General features: G+C 35.1%; 1 protein-coding gene across 5 annotated transcripts in view; it reads left to right on the top strand.

Moving 5' to 3' along the window:
* LNPK (protein lunapark) overlaps positions 1 to 17618 on the top strand; it is an 84070-nt gene that overhangs the window by 4580 nt on the left and 61872 nt on the right. For 3 of the 5 annotated variants that reach the window (XM_013984286.2, XM_005671972.3, NM_001244263.1), the window contains 3 exon segments: positions 1506 to 1594; positions 3789 to 3830; positions 4681 to 4868. In XM_013984286.2, coding sequence (XP_013839740.1) covers positions 1568 to 1594; positions 3789 to 3830; positions 4681 to 4868 — 257 coding nt within the window. In that variant the 5' untranslated portion in view covers positions 1506 to 1567. 5 annotated transcript variants of the gene reach the window in all.

Genomic DNA, 17618 nt, shown 5'->3' with positions numbered 1-17618 from the left:
AGGTATTTTTGTCCCTAAAAATCACTTTGTAAGTGCATTTCATTATTGAGCTTTTCGTTACTTCTTTAACCAGGAAAGTCCACGGTTGGCATGCCTTATGCTAATTCCAACCTATAAATAGTGTTGGAGAGTGAATGTACTTACTTGACATTGGCATTATTTTGTGATTAGACTTACGGGTTAAAAAAATTAAGATTTACAGCTTAACTTTTTGTGGGTTGAAATGAAGCAGTTTTATACATTGATACAGTTATAACTGTAACCTAGTAAACGTAGGTAAGTTTGAAAATATACTTTCATTATTTCAACTTAAAAGAATAAAAATTTATGTAATTATTTACTGGTAAATTGATTTAGGGTATAATATTGCTGATGCATTTTTATACATCCATTTTTATTTTTATTTTTATTTTTTTGCTTTTTAGGGCCACACCCACAGCATATGGAGAATCCCAGGCTAGGGGTCTAATTGGAGCTATGGCTGCCAGCCTACACCACAGTCACAGCAACACCAGATCTGAGCCACATCTGTGAACTACACCATGGCCCATGGCAACGCCGGATCCTTAACCCACTGAGCGAGGCCAAGGATCAAACCCACAACCTCATGGTTCCTAGATGGACTCGTTTCTACTTCACCACAACAGGAACTCCTATACATACATTTTTAAACATAAATTGTGATATTTAATTCATTTGAGTTATAGAAAAACAACTAAAAGAAGGGGATATGATTGCTGACATGACATTTAACTAACTTGAGAGACTTACACATTTTCAGAGAGAAGTGTTTATTTGGGTGTTGAAAGGTAGTGAACAGACCAGAAGTCTGAAGATAGAGTGGCTTTGGGTAGTGTTTCTTCTGAGCTATTTGGCAAATCACTAAACTTTTTTCCACTTAGTTTTCTTATCTGTAAAATGGTAATAGTGAAGGCTATCTTGTGTAAAGTGGTAGCATTATTAACAGAAAATAAAATTATGGCCCACAGACATTAAAGGATAAGCCTCGCAGGTAGCTTTAATAACCCTTATTTTCTTACTCATAATCCAGTTGACTTTCTATTCTTATTTGTAAGGTGATGTTATTCTAAACATTGTGGAGTACCCCAAATTCCAAATAACTCATTTATTTGGGAGACTGCTAAATGATAGAAATGGCTATATTTAAGAACGTAGAATGAACTTTTCTTATAACAGCAACATAGGGAACATACTTTAATGGACAGAAAATTGCAAAGTGGTAGGAATATACACTTTTAAAATGCCTTTTCAGTTAAAAAGCCTTTCCAGCTTTGTTTTCACTTTTAAATATTTCCTGGCTTAGAAGGAAGGATTTTTAAAAGGTGGACTGTTTATCAAGACTGTCTGAATTAAAATTCCACATAAGTGGAGTCCAAAAAAATAATATTTTGTAATATTTGGGGAAAGTATTGCAATATCTAACTTTTATGGTAGGTGTGCTGTGTGTTTCACTTAAAGTTTAAAAATACTTGCTTTATTTCTAGCTGTGAATTCGTTTGGACAATTGATGATATTTATCATTGTGCCCAGTTTCTACAAATAAAAAATGGGTGGATTATTTTCTCGTTGGAGGGTAAGTTACTTTTTTTTTTCAGCCAGTTCTTAGTCTAATATAAAAGCGTCACATAGAGAGTTCACTGGTGGTCTAGTGGTTAGGACTTGGTACTTTGAATGCTCCGGCCTTGGTTCAGTCCCTGATGTGGGAAATGAGATCCTGAATCAAACTACTGCACACAGTGCTCCCCCACCCTGCAAAGTGTCATACAAAGCTATTTGTAAAGCTTTCCTTTGTGGTGTAGACTTGAGTAATAGTTTAATATTATCCCCAACTCTGTTTAATTTTAATTTTTTTCTTTCTTCTTTTATAAAGTTTTTTATTTGGACTTTAATGGTTCTACTAGCTATATAGGTGTCTGATGTCTCTGTTTAACAGAATTATTTCACTTTGACTTATGAATTATTTTTATTTCTCTATTTATACATTCATGTACAAATGGTTATCTTTCCTTGTTTTCTTTTTTTGGTCTCACCTGTGGCATAAGTTCCCAGGCCAGGGATCAAACCTGCACCATAGCAGTGGCCTGAGCCCCAGCAATGACAACTCTGGATCCTTAACCTGCTGAGCCACCAGAGAACTCCTTGTTTTCTTTTCATACTGCCTAAATTTCAATTGTATTTGAAAGATAGTTTAAATTAAGTATTCTATATAGTACTTATGTGTTTTTTAAAAAATTTATTGGAATATAATTGGCTTGCAAAGTAATGTTAATTTCAGATGTACAGCAAAGTAAATCAGTTATACATATACAAATACCCATTCCTTTTCAGATTCTTTTCTCATATAGGTTATCACACAGTACTGAGTAAATTTCCCTGTGCTATACAAATACTTATGTTTTTAGAGGCTATATCTTTTTTCTTAAAGCTTGTCACAAATATTTGCTGAAGTCACACTAGATATACTTTTAAGAATTAATAGGTTAAACAAAATTAAAAATGTGGTTTGATTTTATTGGCTAAGTCTTTAGAGGAAGCAGCTTAAATTTAGAGCTATAAATGTAAAATGTATTTGTAAATGCTCTTCTCCAGTGTAAGAGGAGGTAATATAGTCTGTGACAAATAATTTGCTTTACTTTTTGACTCCTTTTTTTGCCGTAATAATGGAGTCTAACAATACTTGGTATATAGTTTAGTTTTTGGACTATTTGTCTATTCATCCTTTGTCTTTCTTGTTAGGTTGAACCATATGAAATTACAGATCTTCAACAGTTTGGACTATATAAACAGCAGTTTCATGAGGTTCAGCCTAATATTAACAACTCCTGTGGGAGCTAAAAATAATTGATAATTATTTACCCTCTTAGATTGTTGAGTATATAATTGGTAATTATTTTTTAAGTATTGTATGAGCCATTTTGGCTGATTTTTCTTCTAGGTTATATCAAAAATATCTTTGACATGGAGTCCCCATTGTGGCATAGCAGAAATGAATACGACTAGGAACCGTGAGGTTGCAGGTTCAATCCCTGGCCTCACTCAGTGGGTGAAGGATCTGGTGTTGCCATGAGCTGAGGTGTAAGTTGCAGACATAGCTTGAATCTGGTGCTGCCGTGACTGTGGTGTAGGCTGGCAGCTGTATATCTGATTGGACCCCTAGCCTGGGAATCTCCATATGTTGTAGATCTGGCCCTAAAAAGCAAAAACAAACAAACAAAACAAAAAAACAAAAAACAAAACAAAAAACAAACAAATAAAACAAAAAGCTTTGACAAACAAGCTGTGCTCTAATGAAGTAGTCTTAGATACCCTTTAAAAATCTGATGTTCAGAAAAGTACTTTAGGAATTTAGAATGAAGGTAGCCTATTGATTTTTGACCCCCAGAGTCTTAAGTGAACTTTTAGCAATAATTAATCATACCATCTTTAGTTTTGAAATTTTTAATATGTGAATTCTATTGAATAATCATATCTAAGAGAAGTATATGTTCTATTGGGGTTAAGGATGGAAAATTGAACTATCAGTTGAAAGTACTTCTAGGACTAAAAATAAATAGGAACACCTTATTTCATATTTCTTTAATCTTATGTAATTCTGTTGTAATTATTATTTAAATCTATCATTTGTAAATAGGATTACATATTATTGATAACATTGAAAAAACTTAATTTTGTTTTAAAATATTCTTTTATAATTATATAAGTCAAAGTGTTTCCAGTTTTGCAATAACAAGTTTTAATGCTGTTTCTTATTTCTATTTCTATAACAGACAAAACCTTCAACTGTAGAAGTTCTGGAAAATATAGATAAGGTATGTTCTTTGGCTCTGGGGTGTTTTCAATTAATTTTAGGTGTTATGTAAATATTATTTTAGTATATATTATTTTGGAGACCAGATCTAATATGGGAATTTAGAAGTGATATAGTAAGCCTGAGAACTTTAATATTAGGTGATCTCAAAAAAAAAAAAAAAAAAAATCCAGAGTCTATCAGTGACTTTAGAAGTCTGGGTCAAGTAATAGTGACTGTTAGAATGAAATCAGATCTCCAACAGTGTATAAATCAATGTTACAGATAGAATAAAGTAGACTATAAAATAGTCTACAGGCGGAAGTATCAAGACGGTGGAGGAGTAAGACGCTCACCTTCTCCCACAAACACAAAATAGTCTGCAACTATTTGTATCAGTTTGCAAACTTCACAGCTTATTATACTTTTGTCATTATAAAAAATGGTTATTCCTTGATGAATAGATTGGAAGAATCTAGTATGGTCACTGTTTCAATTTTTATTAATTCTTTTTATAGCTAGATTTTTTTTAAGGCCTTATGCAGGGAGAATTATTACTTGTTTCCTTTAACAAATACTATCTATTGATGCCAATTGCATACCTCTGATCTTTGCTAACTTGATAGGTTAAAAAAGAATCTTAATTTTGCATTTAAAAAAAAGATTTGTCAAATCACAACTGGCATTTTTCATATATTATTAACTTCATTTTTAGTTTTTTTTATATTGTTTTAAAATACTACGGTGTTATAAATTCATTGAATTTTAAGAGTTCTTTCTCTTTAACCTTTCTATTACATTAAAAATTTTTAACATTTGAATTTCTTTATGAATTCGAGATTTAATAATATAAAATAACTTTCTCCTAACAGGAAATTCAAGCATTGGAAGAATTTAGGGAAAAAAATCAGAGATTACAAAAATTATGGGTTGGAAGATTAATTCTCTACTCCTCAATTCTCTATCTGTTTACGTGTTTAATTGTATACTTATGGTATCTCCCCGATGAACTTACAGCAAGACTTGCCATGACACTCCCATTTTTTGCTTTCCCGTTGATGTAAGTAAAATGTTCTTTTTGTTGACCTTTCCTCTTTCTGACCAGATAGTTTTAATATAGTCAGTTTCTGTTATGAAACAGTAATGTTGTAGATGGAATAAATTTGCCCTTTTTTTGCAGTTTAAAAACTATTTCTTTAAGAAAGTGGAATAATATTTTTAAATCTTTACTTACAATCCAACATACTTGAAGAATATGACCCACTGGACATTGGTAATAATGACTCTATGTGGTAATCTTTTGTGATTTTCTAATAGAGGATCATGCTTCCTGAAGAGCATTGGGTATGGAATGGGAATTGAGATTGTGGGTAATGGCAAATGAAGGATGGCTTGTAAAACAAAAAGAACAACTGCCCCAGTGATTCTGAGTGTATTCCATTCATCTGACCCTTCCCCTCTTCTTAGTAACTGCTTTAAAGCAATTGACCCTTACTATAGAAATATTTTATAATACAGCACTTTACAGGAGGTGTGTCATGATTGAGAATTTTGTGAGACAGTTGAATGAAAAATTTGTTCATTCAATCAAATTTTTATAGGTACAGTTGTGTATCATGATGTGTAGTACACAAAAATACAAAACCTTTGATGGTAGATCTTAGACTGTTTACATAAATTAGGTATGATTAATATTTATGAGAGAGAAATGCCAAATACTTTGGGATCATTAAACAGAGTCCCCAACACTGTCTGGAGTGGAGGTGGGGTCAGGGAAGGGCCTTTGTAATCTCTTTCTGCCACAAATTTAGTGACTTAAAGCAACACCCATTTATTATAACACAATTGTGTACGTCAGTAGTCCAGTTGGTTTGACATTCTTTGCTTAGGGTCTTGCAGGCCTAAACCAAAGTTATCAGTTGAGGGGAGAATCTGCTTCCAGGCTCAAACACAGTGTTGACTGACTTCTTTCTACTGCACCTCTCTGACGTCCTTTTCTGCCCTTGGCTAGGAGAAACCTCTGCTCTTAAGGGGTTAACTAATTCATTAGACCTACCAGGGTAATCCAGGTTCATCTCCCTATTTTAAAGTCAACTAAGTAATACATAATTATATCTGCAAAATACCTTCATATCAGTACCTAGATTACTATTTGATTGTACAACCAGAGGATGGAAATCTTGGAAAGAGAGAGGAGGATATCTTTAGAATTCTGCCTACTACAGTCTCCCTGAGATAGTGGGATTGAGACATGAGGGATGAGTATGTGTAGCAAGGGTGGTGCGACATGGTACGTAGTGTTTTAGGCAGAAGGAACAGCATGTTTGAAGGCCCTAAGGGAGGATAGAGCATAGTAGCTTTAAAGAATTGAAAGGCCAAAAACTAGATTATAGAGGAAAGACTGGATAGTTTGGCAAAGGATATTTTTTTGTGGGCTTTATAGTCCATGATAAGAATTCTAGGTTTTAATCTGAGAGTAATGGGAAGCCATTGGAGATTTTTAAGGAGGAGTATGACGTGATCATACTGTTACCTTGAAAATACCACTGAGGCTACTGCATGGAGAATAAATTAGAAGGGAGTAGGAATGGATCTGGAGTAGCAAGTTAGAAGATTATTGTAGTTATCTAGAGGAGGAATGATTAATAGTGATTTCACTATCAATCAAGTGGTGATTTCACCATTTGAGTGGTGGTAGCAGTGTTGAAGAGAAGCCGATGGGTGGAATGAAGTGGATGGGTTGAAGTGATTTAGGAGGTAGAATTGAGGTAATATGGAAAGGTTCTTAGTCATTGGTTGGATGTTGGGTAAAGGGGAAGAATTGCATCAAGGATAAAATTCAAATTCATGGCTTGGGAAATTTGATTGATGGTAGGTAGTATCATTCATCTAAATAGGGAACAATGTGAGGAGGGGTAGGTTGGTGACCCACTAAGGTATTTTGGTGACAAAATAGCTGTGTTCTATCCAGATAGAGCTGCCAAATGGGATGATTAAGTATTAGTGTGGAGCTCAGGAGAGAAATTTGAGTGGGAAATATAAATTTAGGATTTGGCAACTTATCAATATTAGTCAAGTCATCATCTCTTCATTCAGTAAATGTTGGGCACCTTTAATGTATTAGGTGTTGGGCCAACCCTTAGTGATTAAGAAAGTAGTGACAAGATTTCTGTCCTAATGGAGCTTACATTCCATTGGGGTTGCACAGACAAAAACTGAGAGACAAATGAACATAGTTAATTTAGAGAGAAGTGCAATGAAGAAAATAAACAGTGATGTGATAACGAGTTATAGGCTACTTTTGGATGGTCCTGGAAGGCCTCTTTTGAGGAGGTGGTATTTGGGCTGAGAACTAAAGTATGAGAAAGAACCAGTATGGGAATAATTGGAATATATGGAAAATTATTTATACATATACAGTATATAGTAGCACATACATCCATAGAGAGATGTAGGAAAGGATTATCCTCAAAATATTAATGGTAATTTTCTCTAGGTGGTAGAATTTTAAATAGTTATATTTTTCTACATATTTTGGTATTGTTCATTTTTTTTTTTTTTTTACATCAGGGTGTTCTTCAAATAAAAAAAAAATTCCAAGATCTTTCCATGAAGAAAGAACGGAAAATGCAAAGGCTGTGAAGTAGGAGAGCGCATGACTTATTCAAATAGGGGGTCAAATAGGTATTTCTAGAAAGTATGATGGAGAGGAAGAGTGATATAAGGTGAGCTTGCACAATCAGGCAGGATCTGGGTCCTGGAGAGGAGACTGAATTTCATTTTGGGTGAAATGGGAAGCTTGTAAAGGTTTTAGTGGAAAAATGACATGATGAGATCTAAGTTAAGATCATATGTGCTATCTTGTGGAGATGGAGTAAGTGGAGGATAGGAATAGAAACAGGGAAGTCAGCTTGGAGGCTGTTACAGAAGTTTAATCTAAAATTGAAGATGGATTGGACTGCCCAGTGGGAGTAGAGATGAAGAGATGATTTGGAAATATTTTTTAGGTGAAACTGTGGCAGTTTGATGGGAGGAAATGGAAGATAAGAGAAAAAAGGAACCAGTATATTTAGGTTTTTTTGGCTTGACATTGGTAGGGCGGGATCTTTTTCTTTGGGACTACTATAGTAAACAGTTTTTGCTTAGTCTTTAGTGCAGGGTGTATTTTCAGACTGGAACTCCTGGAGCTGATACAATTTTAACTTTGTATGTAGATAAAAGAGCCAAAAACTTAGTGCATGCATATTACAAAATAATCGTCTCTGCCATTTAAAATTTTTTCGTCCTCTTTTGAAATCTTTTGGAATGCTTCTTATCCCAGGTGTAGTCACAGATTTCATAAGCCCCTTTCCCTTGTTTCCTTTTTTTTTTTTTAAATGAAAAGAAGGGAGAAAAATTAGAATAAGTGTGATTCAGTTGATTGAAGTGTCTTTAAAAACTTAAAAAACTTTGACATCCATTTCCATGTAAAATTGATTTTCTGATTATAAAAGATTTGTATCTAGTTGCAAATGAATGTCTGATAGGGAACTCTACGGAGCTAATAATTCTAATACCTATTCACAAGTTATGATCAGCTAATAAGACTAAGAAGACTTTTTGTGTGTGCTTGAAAATAAATCATATACTAATTGTTTTTAAAAGTAAAACTTCATTTCTTTAAAAATGTATGTTATTTCTTCAGTATGGTCTCTCTACTGTTTTGAGTATGAAGCTTTGCTATTCTTACTATGTCCTGCCTTTTCTGCCTCTCTTGCATCTAGTGTTTCTTGGCTTGTTAAGCATCAGAGCCATTTCTCACTTTGTCTCATTCACGTCTGTGACCTGGTTCTCAACTGCTGCAGCTTCTATTTCAGTGAGCTCTTCACTTTTGGAAACATAAGTCAGTTATCCAACAAAGAATAGAATTGTCCTTCTGATTGATGACAATCAAAAGTGACCACTGTTTCTGCATTCCAAGTTTCCCAAATGCTTTTACTGGCAGAGAGGTCATGGATTCAGGACTGAGCATATATTGTCTAATCATAACTATTCTAAAAACTTTTTTTTTTTGTCTTTTTTTTGCTATTTCTTTGGGCCGCTCTCGTGGCGTATGGGGTTCCCAGGCTAGGGGTCGAATCGGAGCTGTAGCCACTGGCCTACGCCAGAGCCACAGCAACCCGGGATCTGAGCCGCGTCTGCAACCTACACCACAGCTCACGTCAACGCCAGATCCTTAACCCACTGAGCAAGGGCAGGGACCGAACCCGCAACCTCATGGTTCCTAGTCGGATTCGTTAACCACTGCACCACGATGGGAACTCCTCTGTCTCTATTCTTAACTAACTCTACAAGCATCTTACAAACTTTTAGTCCTAGGTACCTTATTCTAACAAATTATAATTTTCTGGAAATTCCATTCTCTATCAGGTCATTTCAGAGACCAATTAGCATAAAATGTTGACATTCCCAGAGGATTTAGCCATATTTTCTTTGCTTTTCTCTCTGTGTGTGTGTGTGTGTGTTTTCCTCTTAAAATGAGATTATTGAGGGAAAATTTAAGCGAAAGAACTGAGGAAGGTAGTCTTGACCCATTTCTCATGTTTTCGAGTTTTTCTGTTTTTGGTCTTTTTTTTAGGGCCGCACCTGTGGCATATGGAGGTTCCCAGGCCAGGGATCCAGTAGGAGTTGTAGCGGCCGGCCTACACCACAGCCACAGCAACACAGGATCTGAGCCATGTCTGTGACCTGCACCACAGCTCATGGCAGCGCCAGATCCTTAACCCACTGAGCAAGGCCAGGGGTCGAACTTGCGTCCTCATTGATGCTAATTGTGTTTGTTAACTGCTGAGCCATGACAGGAACTCCTGTTTTCTTATTTTTTCTACTTAAATTGAAAGCCATTTGAGTTTGGAGCTTTAATCTTATACAATTTTTATGCCTCCTTCCCACTTTTCCTCCTTTCAACCAGTTTGTAATAGATATTTCCTCCATCCAGCTAGACAGCTGACAAAAGTAATTTGTAACCTTTTGAGGAAAGTTAGCCAGTTGTTTCAGACACCTTAATAATAATACAAAGTATCTCTTATCAGCTGTAGTTGGCTCTGAAAGGAGAACATCTTAATACTTACTCAAGAAGAATATATTTACTCTTAATTTTTGTAGAAAAGAAAATCAGGGAGTTCCCACCGTGGTGCAGTGGAAACAAATCCGACCAAGAACCGTGAAGTTGTGGGTTCGATTCCTGGCCTTGCTCAGTGGGTTAAGGATCTGGCGTTGTCATGAGCTGTAATGTAGGTCGCAGACGTGACTTGGATCCTGTGTTGCTGTGGCTGTGGTGTAGGCCGACAGCTATAGCTCCAATTTAACCCCTAGCCTGGGAACCTCCACATGCTGCGGGTACAGCCCTAAAAACAAAAACAAAAACAAAAACAAATCATATTGCAAGCCTCCCTTTTATAATATTGATAGATTTTTACTTGATGTAATTTTTACTTAAAGAATTATGTAGTAAGACGTAAGAGACAGATCCAATTCTTGGATGGGAAGACTGAGTATTTTGATTAGATTGGTTCTCCCTAAGTTAATCTGAAAATGTGTGAGCACAGTAAAAATACCAATAATACTTTAAAAATCTTGGCACACTTATTTCATAATTTTTAATGGAAAAATAAGCACTTAAGTATAGTCTTGAAAATTCTAGAAAGGAACAGAATGAGAAGCAGAGGTCTGCCAGGCATCAAATGCATTATAAAACTTCATTAATTAAAAGTTTGGTAGAATGTCTGATTAGAGATGCAGACCAAAGAAGGAAACATGAGCATCTAGAAAAAAATCTTCAAAGGAATTTTTATTTTTATTTTATTTTATGGCTACACCTGCAGCATATGAAAGTTCTTGGGTTAGGGGTTGAATCCGAGCCAGAGCTGTGGCCTATGCCAACACTGGGGTAATGCTGGATCCTTTAACTCACTGAGCCAGGCCTGGGATTGAACCTTCACCTCCACAGTGACTTAAGCAACTGCAGTCGGATTCTTAATCCACTGTGCCATGGTGGGAACTCCATATATGTTTGTTTTTTTTTTTTATAATTTTTTTTATTTTTCCACTGTACAGCAAGGGGGTCAGGTTATCCTTACATGTATACATTACAATTACATTTTTCCCCCACCCTTTCTTCTGTTGCAACATGAGTATCTAGGCAAAGTTCTCAATGCTATTCAGCAGGATCTCCTTGTAAATCTATTCTAAATTGTGTCTGATAAGCCCAAGCTCCAGATCCCTCCCACCCCCTCCCCCTCCCATCAGGCAGCCACAAGTCTTTTCTCCAAGTCTATGATTTTCTTTTCTGAGGAGATGTTCATTTGTGCTGGATATTAGATTCTAGTTATAAGTGATATCATATGGTATTTGTCTTTGTCTTTCTCTGACTCATTTCACTCAGTATGAGAGTCTCTAGTTCCATCCATGTTGCTGCAAATGGCATGATGTCATTCTTTTTTATGGCTGAGTAGTATTCCATTGTGTATATATACCACCTCTTCCGAATCCAATCATCTGTGGATGGACATTTGGGTTGTTTCCATGTCCTGGCTATTGTGCATAGTGCTTCAATGAACATGCGGGTGCACCTGTCTCTTTTAAGTAGAGTTTTGTCCGGATAGATGCCCAAGAGTGGGATTGCGGGGTCATGTGGAAGTTCTTTGTATAGATTGCTAAGGTATCTCCAAACTGTTCTCCACAGTGGCTGTACCAGTTAACATTCCCACCAACAGTGCAGGAGGGTTCCCTTTTCTCCACAGCCCCTCCAGCACTTGTTCATATATGTTTTTTAATATATGATAAAGGTAGCATTTCACATCGTTGGGGGAAAATGGTGTTGAGTTATATCTCTTCCCCTGCCCCCAAATAATAAAATAGAATAAAAAAATAATGCTTTTTACTTATGCCAAAATAAGTCATTATTATTTGTCTCAATGTGAAGGTAATTCTTGCTAAAGCCTTTGATGGTTAAATAAACTGGCAAAATAGTCAACATTGTTATAAATATTGAGACTTGTGTTTTTTCATTTTTAGCTTTATGTATTGCTAAGTTTCATCTTAAAAACATTTCAGTAAACTGGATAGGACTTGTGTGGTTGGAAAGAAAGCACTTAAATTTTACAGAAAGGATGAAATAGGTGAAAATTTCTTTTATATGATGGTTGAAAAATCATCAGAGGTTTATGGATATATATATAATAAATTAGATATAAAAATATATATTAATATATATTTATACACTTTTAGTAAAGTGTATAAAGTACATATTTATACACTTTAGTAAAAGTATGGAAATATATATTATATACATAAATATATGTAATATATATGTTATAAATATATATATAAAAATTAGATTTGTATTAATTGAATTTTAAGTATTCTGCTATATTTTAACTTTGAGCATTTTAAATTTTAGTACACTGTGGCTCCGTGGGTTAAGAACCTGACACAGTCTCTCTGAGGATACAGATTTGATCCCTGGCCTTGCTCAGTAGGTTAAAGATCCAGTGTTGCCCTGAGCTGCAGCTTAGGTCTCAGGTGTGGCTCAGATCTGGTATTGCTGTGCCTGTGGTACAGGCCTGCAGCTATAGCTCCGACTTGACCCCTAGCCTGGGAAGTTCCATATGCTGCAGGTGAGGCCCTAAAAAGGAAATTTTTTTTTTGTACACTAAAACAATGAATGTTAAGGATTTTAAATGTTTATTGAATCTAAAGTGTGATTCTGTTATATTGAGGCTCCATAGTCCTATTAGAACTCCTTTATTCTTTTATAGTGTGAGTCACTGGATGATATTTTACAGAAGTTCATGCTATACTTATGTTTCAAATAACATCAGTTTCACTCAGAAAAGAAATGGAATGATTTCATGAATGTGAATTAAGAAAGGGTTTTTGATATGTCTTAGAACCAATTGTATATATGAACTTACTGCTTTTCTATACTAATTTTGTATTCAACAATAATTATCTTATTGTTTTTAACAAGTTTTTTGGTTGATTCTTTGAGAGTTTTCAACTGTATATTATTTGTAAATAGCAATTAATTTTCTACCTCCTTTCAGATTTTTTTTTTCCCTCTTGGCTAATTGTATTGGCTAATAACACTTTCAGGACAGTGTTTAGTTTCAGAGAAAATAGTGAACATTCTTGACTTGTTCCTTGAGAATGCTTCTAATGTTTCCACATTGGTCATTATCCTGACTTTTGAATTGAGACAGATATATTTTATGTTAAAGAAATTTCTAGCTATTTATATTTTATTTAGTTTTCCTTTAAATCAAGAAAGATTCTTAAATTTTGTTAAATGCTGTTCCATCATCTATGGAGATAGCCATATGATTGCATCTTATATCTCTTGATATGATAGATTATATTAAATATTTAAATCTTAAATTCTAGGAATATTTCTACTTTCATAGTTGTAATCATTTTATTAAAACATCAGAAAACTTTTCTTTCTTTTTTAATGCTCTGGAACAGTTTAAATAGTACTGGCATAATATCTATCCTTTACAGGTTTAGTAGTATTTCATTTGAAATCTTTGGAGCTTGGTGTTTCTTTATGGAAGGTAGCTCTTACCAACTTTTAAAATTCAATAGTAGTTAATTTTATAGGCTTTCTGTCTGTTCCAAGGTGAGTTTTGTTAAAAATTATATGTCTCTCCATTCTACAATTTTAAGATGTATTTGCATAGAATTGTAATAGTAGTAGTCATCAGTCATCGCTGTCTCTTAGGGATTTTCTTCCTCCCCTCCTCCCTTCCTCCTGGTGATCTAGGAGTTATTTCCAGGTGGCAAATGTGTCTTTGTTTTTTTGGCTTAGTTACTACTTCTAGGTTTATAGTATTGCTTTAGGAGAATGTTGTTTAATAGTATTTCTACTTTGCTTTTATTGAGACTTTTTTGGTGGTATGCTGTTTGGTCACTTGCTGTATTTCATGAATACTCGAAGATATATTCCACCCCCCCCAGTCACACAGAGTATAGTATTATTAATGAAAGCTACCTTACTATATTATATAGGTCTTCTGCATCCTAATAACAATATATTTCTACTTCTCCCTATATTCTCTTTAGTTTTGCTTTATGAATGTTGATGCTTTTCTATTTTATGAATAGATATTCCTGTTATTTCTTCATTGTCAGCACATCTCTTAAAAATACCTTTATTCTGAAATAATTATAGATTCACAGGAAAAAAGATACAGATTTATTGGAAAAAACAGATGTGCGGACAAGTCCTATGTACCCTTCACCTAACCTTCCCCAGTGGTAACATCTTGCATGATTATAATTAAATATCACAATGGGAAACTGACATTGGTTTAATTCACAGAGCCTATTGAGATTTTACTAGTTTTACATACTCTCATTTTTTAATGTATGTGTTTTATGCAATCTTATCATATGTGTACCTTCATGTAATTACCTCACAGTTCAGATCAAAAACTGTTCATACATAGAGTTCCTTTTTGCTGTCCCTTTGTAGTCATACCAACCTTCCTCCACCTGCCCTATTCCTACCCCCCTCACCCACTAATCTATATTCCATCTCCATAATTTTATTTCAAGAATGTTATAAATTGGAATCACATAGTGTGTAACCTTTTGAAATTAGCTTTTTATTTTTATTTTATTTTTGCTTTTTAGAGAGGCACCTTCAGCATATGGAAGTTCCCAGCCTAGGGGTCGAATTGGAGCTGCAGCTGTTGGCCTACATGATAGCAATTCCAGATCCATGCCGCATCTGCAAGCTAAGGAACTGCAGCAATGCTGGATCTTTAACCCACTGAGCAAGGTCAGGGATTGAACCTGAATCCTCATGGATACTAGTCAGGTTCTTAACCTGCTGAGCCACGATGGGCACTCCCTGAAATTAGGTTTTTACACTCAGCATATTCTTGAGAGCCATTCAATATGTTAAGTGTATTACTAGTTCCTTTTTACTGTTGAGTAGTATTCTATGGCATTAATGTCATGGCTTGTTTAGCCATATGCTTGTTGAAGGACAGTTGGATGGTTCCAGTATGGGACTCTAACAAATGAGGCTGCTATTTGTGTTCAAGTTTTTGTCTGAACATAAGTTTTCATTTCTCTGGGGTATACGCCCAAGAGAGTAATTTCTTAGGTGCATGTAAGTACATGTTTACTTTTATAAGAAACTGTTAAACATTTTTTCAGAGTAGAAGTACCATTTTATATTTTTACTAGTTATGTTTGAATGATATAGTTTCTCTGCATCCTTGCCAGTGCTTGGTATTATCACTATTTTCTCATTTACCGTTCCGATGGTTGTGTAGAGAGGTAGCTCATTGTGGTTTTAATTTGCATTTCCCTGATTGCTGTGATGTTGAACATCTTTTCATGTGTTTGCTATATGTATCTTCTCTTCAGTGAAATGTCTTTTCATGTCTGCTGTCTAATTTTCTAATTGGGTTATTTGTCTTTTTGTTATTAAGTTTTGAGAGCTCTTTATACATTGTAGATACAAGTTCTTTGTTGAATATGTGGTTTGCAGCTATTTTTTCCCAGTCTTTAGTTTGTCTTTTCATCCTTATAATAGTTCTTTTTTTTTTTTTTCAGAACCAAATTTATTATTTAAAACCTTTCCTTTTGTGGGTATTCTTTTGTGGCACAGTGGATTAAGGATCCAGTGTTTTCACTGCAGTGGCTCAGGTCACTGCTGTGGCGCAGGTTTGATTCCTGGCCTAGGAACTTCTGCAAACCAAAATTTTTCTTTTCTCTTTTTTTGTCTTTTTGCCATTTCTTGGGCCACTCCTGCGGCATATGGAGGTTCCTGGGCTAGGGGTCGAATCGGAGCTGCAGCTGCCAGCCTACGCCAGAACCACAGCAACTCGGGATCTGAGCCGCGTCTGCGACCTACACCACAGCTCACGGCAACGCCGGAACCTTGACCCACTGAGCAAGGGCAGGGACTGAACCCTCAACCTCATGGTTCCTAGTCGGATTCGTTAACCACTGCGCCACGACGGGAACTCCCCAAATTTTTCTTTTTCCTTTTGTACATTGTGCTTTTGTTGTTAAGAACTGACCCCTCTGTAGCTATAGATCCTGACAGTTTTCTTCTTTTTTCTTTGCTTTTTTTCTTCTAACACTTTACATTTAGGTTCATAATCTGTTTTGAGCTAATTTTTAATGTAAGGTCTGAGGTTTACATTGAAATTCTTTGTTCCTTCCTCCTTTCCTCCCTTCACCTGTGGATGCCCAGTTGCTCTAGCACTATTTGTTGGAAAGTAACTGAATTCTTTTTAATGCTATTAAAATGACCTTCTTTTTCCAGTTGAAAGCCTTTTTGGGGGGGAGGAATCTTGAATTCAATCTTGTGACATATTAAGATTACAACCCTTATTTTGTTCGTATTTGCCTTGTATATTTTTTGCCCATTGCTTTATTTTCAACCTTGAAAAACACCTAATTTTATTTTATTTTTTTGTCTTTTGTCTTTTTTAGGGCTGCACCTGCGGCATATGAAAGTTCCCAGGCTAGGGGTTGAATTGGAGCCATAGCCACTGGCCTTCACCACAGTAACAACAATGCCAGAACTGAGCCACGTCTTCAGCCTACACCACAGCTCATGGCAACGTCAGATCCTTAACACACTGAGTGAGGCCAGGGATTGAACCTGCATCCTCATGGATGCTAATCAGATTTGTTTCCACTGAGCCATGACGGGAATTCCTAAAAACACTTAATTTTAGATGTCAGTTTACATTATAGCATTGGTTTTTGTTTCATGATCCAGTCTGAAAGTCTTTATCTTTTGCTGTAGTGAGTTTGGCTTATTTACATTTATTGAGATGAAAGACATTGGTTTATGTTTTGAACTGTAATTTTGTGTTTTGCTTTTGCTTTTATAACTTAAGAAAAACTCTAGCTATGCAGTATGCTTACTTTACTTTGGCCTGGTTTTTTGAAAGAGGTTTATGTGAGAGTATTGAGGCATGTCTTCCTAAATTTAGGCTATCGAGGCTTTTCCTTATGATCCAAGATTTAGTGTGTTAGTTTGTTTAGCCTTTATCTTTCTCCATAGACTAGTGTTAGGCAGCTGTGTATTTTTTTTTATAATATAAAAGTTTTCTCCCCTGCTGCCATAGGAATAGAAGAGTCTTTGTAAATAGGGCATACCTGAGTGATTTCTTTTTAAGTCCTGCCTTTTCTGTTTTATTGTTGGAACCAAACTGAGGAGTTTCTACCTGTAGCTTGTATTTCTTATTCTCACTGTAATAAACATGAGTTTAGGCTTTACACTTCAAGAAGTTTATCTTCCTACCTTTTAGTGAGATAAGTAGTTTTCCTACTCTGCTTTTACTCTTTTGAACTCCTGTGTGATCTCCATTGCTTTTGAGAGTCCTTCTATGTATTTCAAGGGTTGGGTTTTAGCTTATCTTAATTTTATCAGAAAAGGAATTTGTGTTTTTGTTTTTGTCTCCTTTCTATTTGGATGATTTCTCAGAAGAGAAGAGAGAAGTGGATATTATGACGTTATTCTCAAAGTGGAAGTCAATAATATCCACAAAACACATTGCTATAGTCTCATAAATTATAATTATTAGGAGAGCAAAATCTTTGTTGGAATAACTAGAATATATATTCCTGAAATACTTTAATTTTTTCCCTAAATTTTATTTTAAAGAATTCTTTAAAATAATTTCATTTAATTTAGCCTTAAATAATAACTAACTCTGTTATATTCTACCTTTTCAAATGTAAAGACTTGACATTTGGACATGTGTATTATTTGATAGCTCATTTTCTTCACCAGTAG

This window comes from Sus scrofa, chromosome 15 (assembly GCF_000003025.6).
Source record: "Sus scrofa isolate TJ Tabasco breed Duroc chromosome 15, Sscrofa11.1, whole genome shotgun sequence".
Taxonomy (NCBI): Eukaryota; Metazoa; Chordata; class Mammalia; order Artiodactyla; family Suidae; genus Sus; species Sus scrofa.
This window is presented reverse-complemented; position numbering and strand designations above follow the sequence as displayed.